A 9,880-nucleotide genomic window follows, 5' to 3' on the forward strand; every position below is an offset into this window, starting at 1 on the left:
ACAGGAGATCGCAACTTGCACAGACTTGCTGCAACTCACCACAAGCTTGGAAGGTACCAAGCGACACCTAACCATCTAGGAGGCTTCACCTTCAAGAGTTGCTTGACGTCAAGAACAAGTGCTCAAGGTCTAAGGTTGCTCTCTACTGCTCACACAAATCAACTCTCTCAATCCAACTCAAAGATTTCACGCAAATCATAAAAATATCATAAAGGGAGGTTTGTGAGAGCTTTTTTGGTCTATACAATATCTCAAATGTGCAGAACCAACATCCCTCAAAGGAGAGGGCCAATGGGTATAATAAATAGCAAACACAAAAAAAACTAGTTTCTAGTTGTTAGTGGAAATGGGTCATGCCTTTTTTCAAACCAACTAGCCATTACCCGCAAACTCTACTCAAACTGGTTCATAAAACCTATCAGGCCGATTTGGCCCTTGTTAGTACACTACTTCACCAGAAGGTGTTTCTCCCATGTCTATCTCACATAGGTCAACTCTAAGAAAGTGTTGTCATTTAACCAATGTTGCATCCTTCTTGATAGTATGACATACCTATACTCAAGATTAAATATGGATACAATTTCAACAGTGTGAGCTTGCATGTTTTCATTCGTGCCATACTTGATTATTCTCACTTTGAGGGCTTCCAATTGCATACCAGTTGAGCACATTCACCTTGAGCTAGTGACTTATAATCTTTCAAAGCATACAATCAATATGACACTTTTCATCCATAAGATACTCCATCATTTGATCCAACATAGATTTTATGCTTAGCATTGCTCTATACAGCTTGATTTGATACCTCAAAATCCATCAAGTACAAGAACTTGACCCTAGCAAAGAATCCATGGCCCAAGCTGTCATCTGACCTATCTTTGCTTATTGTTGCTAATCCCTCGATTGACTCCTTCATTCTATCCTCCCAAATTTGAGTTTAGATTTGCTTTGACAACAACCATGAATCTTTTCTTCAGTCTTTGACCTTTGTCAATACAAACTATTTATCATCATAGACATCCACTATTCCAATACTTTGAACTTGATTTCCCAAATGATATCACATAGCTTATTTGCAAGATTTCAATATTTAAAGAGACCATTAACGATGCACAAAACCATGTCTCTTGATCATTTCAATTTGCTTGTCATATATGTCATTTGTTTGCTTTATGGGATCACACACTTGCACATATGAATATAAGCAATCAATTTAATCACATATCTCTATCACAATGAAAGCATGCGAATAAATTCCTACTCAATGCCTTTAGAAAACAAGTTAGTCCTTTAATCATTTTATCATTAAGTTCACTAAAACCCACTTAGTTAGAAGAAGGTAGGGAAGAATGAAGGCATACTTGTTCCTCATATACTGCTAAGTTAAAGATTGGATCCTTTGGAGAAGCAAGTTATACAACCTGATGAAGATGTGCATGTGTGTGGATGGTGAATATGGTGGATGGTATATGGACTCCTTTTTGTATGATCCTTCTCTCTCCTTGCTTTCTTTCTTTTGAGACAGGGGCCATCTTTTTCTTTTCTCTTTTCTTCTTCTTTTTTTTCATCATGCTTTCATGAGCATGTACTTTTTTTTTCATAGCCCAAGTCTTTGTCATGAACTCACATAGTTAAAGCTCTTTTTGATTAGTCACACCCTTTGTATAAAAGTAGAGTAAAAGGGGCAGATGCCCGTACTTCTGAAATAAGCAGGATCCTGACAATTGCTGCCTTTAAAATATGGGAACTAGCAGGGGAGGCTTTGTTTCCCCCTCCAGGGCCAAAACAACATTATTATTAAAACAACTTTCCCTTTAAAAGCCCAAACGGTGTTACACTTTGATATAGATACCTTTTTGCATATTAACCCTAACCTCTCCTTGATTTACCCTACATGTCATTAACTCTTCAATGTTAAGGTACTTGCTCAATACTTCTGGCAAAAGTACTCAATCTTGCTTGTTTTGCCAGGTCTTCTAGGGAGCCAGCTTTCATTGTTCCGCTACATCTTGATTGTTGTTTGATTACTCCTTAAAGGTGAAATTGACACCGTCATAACTCTTTCTATTTTCTCTTCTTCTTACTTTGATAATCATTCCGTTCAACACTGGTGTCAGACTCTGATCCAGGGAATGGCATTGAATTGCTTAAGTGTGGACACCCAAGGGGCGGTCCCCACAGGTGGAGATTAAGAAGTGTTATGATTCAAAGACCTAGAATGAGAATCAGAATTTTTGTCTAGGTTTTGATTGTTGGACATTTATATCTTGTACTATATATAGATCCTATATAAGATATCACCTTTTCCTCTCTCCCTCCCTATTAATTTTATTGGTGATTTAACATCTAGGATATATCTAGGACTCTAAGTAGTGTTTTTGGTAGGAGGTGGCGTGCATGCAGACGCATCACCACCGCGGTCGTTGAGGATAGCAGAAGTTGGTGCCTATCCTCCAACAATCGGAGGACCACATCGATGATAGGTGGAGGAAGGAGATAGCCATGTTGGAATCTTATAATTTCTTTGGGAACACGATAGATGACAACGGAAAGGATTTTGGAAATCAAGATGTGGCATTCAATGGCCTAAAGACTATTATGATGTGGAGCAACAAGGATCGAGATTTTCATCTAGGGTTTGGATCTTCAGACATTTGTATCTTGTACTATATATGGATCTTGTAGAACACATATCACTTTCTCCCCTCTTTTTTTAATTTTATTGGTGACATAATGTCCAGGATATCTTGGACTCAAGAGGTGATTTGGTGGGAGGTGGCATATGATGCATCAGTTCCTCCGGTTTTTTGGAGAGCAAGAGTGGGTGCCGTGGTGGTGACAAGTGGAGGGTGGGGAGAGCCAAGTTGGAACCTCATAATTTATTTGGAAAAATGACTTATGAAAAAGGAAAGGACAATCTTATGTTTATGTGGAGCAATGAGGATTGATATTTCCATCTAGATTCGATCTCTAGACATTTATATTCGTACTATATGTATCCTATTGAAGATATCATTTTCACTCCTTTGTTAATTTTATTTCGACCATAATATCTAGGATATCTTGGACTCGAGTGGTGGTTTGGTGGTAGCGAGCATATGACGCGTCACCTCCACCGTTATTCTAGAGAGCAAGAGTGGGTGCCAGTTCTTCTACACATGGATTGAGTGGTGGCGACAGGTGGAGGGAGGGGAGAGCCAGGTTGGAACCTCGTAATTTATTTAGACAAATGACATATGACAGATGAAAGAATAGTCTTATATTGATGTGGAGCAACGAGGATCGAGATTTTCATCCAGGTTTCGATCTCCAAACATTTATATTCGTACTATACATATCGTGTTAAAGATATCACTTTCACTCTTTCTTTGTTAATTTTATTGGGGCCATAAATATCTATGATATCTGGGACTCGAGTAGTGGTTTGGTGGGAGGTACATATGACGTGTCACCACTACTGCTATCATTATGGAGAGCAGGAGCGGGTGCCCATCCTCTTACAGCCGGGCTGCAGCGGTGACCGATGGAGAGAGGGGAAAGTGGAACCTTATAATTTCTTTGGAAAGATGTTAGGGGGCGCGAGGGTGGGGTGGGGGGGGGGGGGTTGGAGGTCAAGTCATGGCACAATCCAACCATCCCGAAACTACGACAACATGGGATGACGCGAATCAAGAATTTTGTCTGGGTTTGGATGTTCGAACATTTATATCCATACTATATAAAATCTATTGAAGATATCGCTTTTGTCTTTCTTTATTAAATTTAATGTTTAGAATATCTATGACTCGAGCCGTGGTTTGGTGGACCCTTTAAGACTCGCACGGCCTCCATCCACGCCGACCTCCTCCTCCTTCCCAACTCAAACCTCAGTGGTTCGTTCCAACTCACTCCGCTCCGCCGCGACCCACCATGTCCCGCTCGCTGGCTAACACGCTCGGCCGAATAGACAACTTAGCCCCGCCGCGGATGCCCTTGCTCTTGTCTGGAGATCGCCGCCACGCGGCCCCTGCAGCCGACCTGTCCCAAACCTCGGCCGGCGTGCGGGAGTCGGAGACCATGGCATCAGTGTCGCGGGTTGCCACGGCCTCCAGCTCCAGCTCGCAGCACTATGCTTTCCAGCTGGCCGCAGCGAGGGCTCTCGCAACCGAGGCTTCATCCCGGAACGCACGGAGCCAGGCGCCATCTCCGGCCACTGCCCCTTCCTCAACGGTCCCAGCCGCTTTGGGGGCCGTACCAAGGGAAACCCTCTATGTGCAATCAGCTGCGCAGAGCGGTTCGATGGCGCCGGCGAACGTGAGCTGGGCCGCCGCTCAGCTAGGACGATCTGGTCCCGTGTTCACCCTGGCCGCTCCCAAGCCACAGGCGCCGGCTTTGGAGGTTTATGGCCGGGACATGACGGCCGAGGCTGGCAACACAGATCCGGTGGTCGGGCGCGACGACGTGATCGACCGCGTCATCTGCGTCCTCTGCCGGCGCTCCAAGAACAGCGCCGTCCTCGTCGGCGCGCCTGGAGTCGGCAAGACGGCCGTTGCTGAGGGACTCGCGCAGCGCATTGCGGCGGGGAATGTCCCCGCCGCGCTCTCCGGCGCGCGCGTCGTGGAGCTCGACCTCGGCGCGGTGATGGCGGGGACCACGGCGCGTGGCATGGTCGAGGAGCGCGTCAGGAACGTCATCAAGGAGGCCGAGGACGCCAACGGCAAGGTGATCCTCTTTATTGACGAGATGCACTTGCTCCTCGGCGTTGGTGCTAATCTGCTGAAGCCGGCGTTGGCGCGTGGCCGCATCCGCTGCGTGGGCGCCACGACGTTCGACGAGCACCGCAAGTATGTTGAGAGGGATACTGCGTTTGAGCGGCGGTTCCAGAAGGTGCACGTCCCGGAGCCGAGTTTGGTGGCGACCGTTGCCATTCTCCAGGGACTCAAGAAGAAATTTGAAGAGCACCACAACACCATAATCCAGGACGCTGCCATTTCAGCTGCGGTTCGGCTTGCCAACCGTTATATCACCGGTGAGTTCATGTCACTTGCTTAGCCTGTTACTCCATTTGATCTTCGTTATTTGTGCTGTAGGTGTAACTAGTCAGTCAATTGGCGTTACAAGTACAATTGGATGCGATTTATTGTTTTTTTAACTTGTGTAACTAGTGAGGCAATTGGCGTTGCAAGTTCTAGTACTCCCTCCATCCCACAATATAGCTCCGTTTAGACATTTTCAAAATCAAACTTTTTCTGAATAGAGAAATAATTATAGAGACTAATAACATAAAAATAATGTTAGTAGATTTATCATGAAACCAACTATTATAATATATAACCTTTCCTATTTGAAATAAATTATTTTTAAAGATATTGTTGGTCAAAGTTTAAAAAAATTGACTTTTGAAAAAGCTAAATGTAGCTATATTTTGGGACGGAGGGAATAGCTAGTAAAATTGGAAGGTCATCCTTAGCTTCCATTTTAAAGATAACGGCACACATGAGTAAGCTGACTGCTGTTTATACCAATAGAATGAACATGCGCATCATTACAGAAACTGGGTTTAATCCTGATTCTATTCTCTATAAGAAAATTGGTTTGAACTTCACTTCTTTTTAATCTCTTTAAAAGCTGATCTTACACTAGACTAGTCCATCAACGTGTGCTCCACATGTAGATTTATAATTTTGGGAGGCATAACAAGCTCTAGAAATTTATGAAAAAAAAGTGCCCGCAAGTAATAATAATCAAAACTGTTTGCCTTGCACTCACTCTTATTTATTAAATATTCTAACACAATACTCATGTAGAAACATACTTATCCTTATGTGGTATTTCAATTATGAGATCATTTATAATTAGTCAATAAATTGAACCCTTAGTTTGAGCGGTATGTTTAACATGAAAATCAGTATTCTCATATAGCTTCCTCCACACATGTATATGTATGGTCTAAATAGTGGAATACAAAAGACAAATATACCATAAGTAAGTAATTAGAGTCACATAAAGGTGCACTTTTGGGTATTTTTTAAAATGACATACATAGATAATTTAATTAAACTCACATTTAAGGATTAATTTAGGTTGTTTTTGACAATGGTTTGTGTGCAATGAAGATACAAATTTATAGGGTTATTTTAACTTATTTATTTATAATGATATGGGTGTGCAATTTAGATGAAGATTAGGGAGTTACTTTAGTTTGTTTTCTTATAATTGCATATATGGGTAATTTAAATACACATTTAGTGGGTTACTTTATGGTTTTTTTCATAATGGTAGATATGGGTAATTTAAATACATATTTAGGAGGTTACTTTAGACTATTTTTATAATAGCAAATGTGGATATTTTTTTAGAAAATATAATATAGATGGAATGGATAATGATGATTAGAGGCTACCGGATTAATTGTCAGATGCCTCTAATCATCATAGCCATTCCATCTATAATATATTTTCTAAAAACATTATCCACAAATAAAAAAAAGTTAACTAACAATAGACCATATTTTCAAACTAGCCGATCCTACTTTCTTGCTTAAGAATAAGTTTGGTTATTCTGTTCTGTATTTTTTTAAAAATTCCCATTTCTTCCTTGTAATCACTTGAAAGTTGATCCCCAACTTGTGCTTAAGCTTGCGACCGTACTCCCCAGGCGGAGTGTTTCACGCGGTACTCTTGTTGCATGACCCAGGACGCGATAGCTGTAGAAAGTATGATACTAGACCTCATTTTCATTTTTTTTTGTGTTTCCTCTAGGGGCAATGTTTTACCTCTGTTACTGATTGCATGGGCCAAAATGTTTCTTAACAATTCCACTTCATATTGGATGTTGCATGGTTGTGTATTTGATACGTCTTACATGTATGTTTAATTTGCTAGTAGGAAATGCATGTTTGTTCATATGACGAGACACCTTTATATTTTTTAGAAGACAATTTCTGCATTTTTGTTGTTGAACTTAATTAAAATCATATTGATGAAATTTACCTCCATTTATAGAGTAAATAAGGTTATTGTTTATCTTGTATCCAATGTGATTATATATGAAACATGTTATATTAGCAATAGGATCAGGTAATAATGTGCCAACTTGGCTTTACACGTTTTCTTTTTTGCCATCAACCATCATCATAACTGAGGCAGAATAGTGTAGTATGTTATGGAGGTTGTGAAACTGAGAGAGATGGTTCAACACAATGTGGAAATAAACTAAAAACTTAATATGGTATGGCCTCGCTTCAATTTAGTATGAAAAGTTAGGCATATTGTATTTGGTGTACGGCTGAAGGTCGATGTAATTGGTTTCAAAGTGTAAGAGTAGCACACTAACACTAGCCCTTGTTTATTACAAAACTTGATGGGTTCATTTGATCTTCTTGAAGGTCGTCAATTTCCTGATAAGGCAATTGATGTTATTGATGAAGCAAGCGCTATCACAAGGATTCAAGCTGACAACCAGCTGAAAGGGAACAACACACATCATAGCCCTGTGGATGCTCTGAAGGAAGCAATTGTTTGCCCAGATCAAGTTGCACAGGCATGTTATCTTGATTCCTACATTTAGACTTGTTCATTAATACAGAGCAATAGATAAACTATACAAATATTTCAACGTTTTAATATGGTTATTGCATATTTGTTGATATTACCATCTGGCAACTCTGCACAATTCCAGGACAACATATGATATTTCTGGGAAATCGTTGTTTATGAGTAGTCATGTCGAAAGTGAGAAAATCATTAAACCCATTAATAAAACCTATAAAGCATTAGGCCAAGAAAAACACATCTGCACACTTCTGCGTCAATTAACAACTTTTGTTGCCTAGCTAGAGTGATATATGCTAGATATATAAACTTTTAGTTTCTTTTTTTGGAAAATGTGGTCCACGATCTCACCGTCTTGCTTGGTTGTTTTGTGACATCGCTTTAGGTTGTGAGCCAATTTACTGGCATTCCTGTCAATGCACTTGCCCAGGATGAGAAGGTTAAGCTAATGAACCTAGCAAATAGATTGCAAGAACGAGTTGTTGGTCAGGAAGAAGCAGTAAATTTGGTTGCACAATCAGTGCTAAGGTCAAGGGCTGGACTGGATCAGCCTGGCCAACCAATAGGCTCTTTTCTTTTCCTGGGATCAACTGGTGTTGGCAAGACAGAACTTGCAAAGGCTCTTGCAGAACAGCTATTTGACAGTGAGAAGATGTTGATCCGGTTCGACATGACTGAGTTTGTTGGCAGTCACTCGGTGCTACGTCTCATTGGAGCACCTCCTAGGTTCCATACCATTTTATTCTCTGATCTCCACTGTTCGCCTGCATATCTTCTCACATTTTGTTGAGTTTCATACTGATTATATATTTTTCTGTTGCTTGAAGCTATCATGGCTACGAAGAAGGAGGACAACTAACCGAAAAAGTCAGGCAGCGGCCTTACAGTGTAATCCTTTTTGATGAAATCGAGAAGGCCGATCCTGCAACGTTTAATGTTTTCCTCCAGCTCCTTGATGATGGTGTTTTGACTGACGGCAAAGGAAGAACTGTCGATTTTAAGAATACCATCATCATTATGACTTCAAATCTTGGAGCTGAGTACCTAATGAAAGCAATGACTGGTGGAAAATCAATGGAGGCTGCACGTGAACTTGTCATTAAGCAGGTTTGCAAAACCTAGTTGCCCTGAATGTTCAATCATACAGTATGATGTTAGCGTCGATCAAAAAATAGTTTTTCTTTTTTTTTGCAGGCAGAGAAACATTTCAAACCTGAGTTCCTGAACAGGCTGAGTGAGATTGTGATATTTGAGCCACTCTCACAAGATAACCTGAGGGTGGTTGCTTATGTTCAGATGAAAGGCATCATTGCTCGTTTAGCTGATAAGGGCATCAATATATCTGTAAGTGAAGCTGCAATCGATGTTGTCTTGTCAGAATCATACAACCCAGTAAGCACGATATCATCTTTCCAGCCAATATATATGTCCGTGCTCGGTTTTCTTCTCTTAATGCCCCTACATTTTCCACAGCTTTATGGTGCAAGACCCATAAGGAGGTGGCTGCAGAAGAATGTGATGACGAAGCTCTCTGAGATGCTTGTCAAAGGAGAAGTAGACGCAGATACTACTGTCATCATCGATGCTTCTGAAGATATGAAAGATCTGAGGTACATAGTGAAGAATGCGCGCTGCCCATATAAGAGGCCTCCATTAGAGATTTCTAGCGACTCCGACAGTGACAATGACATTGACCTTAATGCTCCTATAGAAAAGAAAATGAAGTGGATTTAGTTAAAGTGCTAGTGCGTCTGTGCATCAGCTGTTTGTTTAATTGGATTATTGGAGTGATGCAAACTGTTCTGTTGTTTCGGTCCGCTTACTCGCTTGTATGCGGGTAAACTTTAAGATGGAGTTTTATATGTAAGGTTTGGTATAGACTGAGCTATTCTAAACTGTATGTGCTTTTTCTATCAACATCCCAAAATTTAGATACTGCTTATGAAGACCACTCGGGTATGGTTGCACAAATTTGGGTTATCAAATTTGATCTTTCTCATGGCATCTTTTGGAATGCTCCAACTTTTGAGGTCCATTGATAGTTTGGAGATCATAGACTAGCACAACATGAACATACACTACTACAGAAGTTGCTATCACCGTCGGCCCCCAACTTGTCGGCGGTGATAGGTTCCGGCGGTGAAAGCCAATAAAAAAATCATACACCCCAACTGCGCGCAGCCACCGCACAGCAGCCACCGCACACCCGACCATGCTATGCACGGCTGCCGCACGCACCAGCCGCGCCGCCGGAGCCCCATCATCATCCCATGGTCGGGAGAGAGGGGGCGGGGACGGGAGGTGGCTCACCTGGTCCCCACCGCTAGCTGCGCTCACACCGTCGATCT

At 41.5% G+C, this 9,880-nt stretch overlaps 1 protein-coding gene across 1 annotated transcript; it reads left to right on the forward strand.

Moving 5' to 3' along the window:
* Positions 1-4,374: 4,374 nt before the first annotated feature.
* Positions 4,375-9,340, forward strand: LOC117855191 (chaperone protein ClpB1). The gene is made up of 6 exons (XM_034737491.2): positions 4,375-5,008; positions 7,367-7,521; positions 7,918-8,258; positions 8,360-8,639; positions 8,727-8,924; positions 9,006-9,340. Exons 1-6 carry the CDS (start codon positions 4,393-4,395, stop codon positions 9,264-9,266), a joined length of 1,851 nt encoding a protein of 616 aa, XP_034593382.2. The 5' UTR covers positions 4,375-4,392; the 3' UTR covers positions 9,267-9,340.
* Positions 9,341-9,880: the final 540 nt, after the last annotated feature.

Source organism: Setaria viridis, chromosome 1 (genome assembly GCF_005286985.2).
Source record: "Setaria viridis chromosome 1, Setaria_viridis_v4.0, whole genome shotgun sequence".
Lineage (NCBI taxonomy): Eukaryota > Viridiplantae > Streptophyta > Magnoliopsida > Poales > Poaceae > Setaria > Setaria viridis.

Coding starts and splice junctions, on each gene's coding strand:
- LOC117855191 (XM_034737491.2), top strand. CDS start 4,393: ATGACGGCCGAGGCTGGCAACACAGATCCGGTGGTCGGGCGCGACGAC. Junction 5,009..7,366: donor TGCCAACCGTTATATCACCG/GTGAGTTCATGT, acceptor ATCTTCTTGAAG/GTCGTCAATTTCCTGATAAG. Junction 8,640..8,726: donor GTGAACTTGTCATTAAGCAG/GTTTGCAAAACC, acceptor TTTTTTTTGCAG/GCAGAGAAACATTTCAAACC.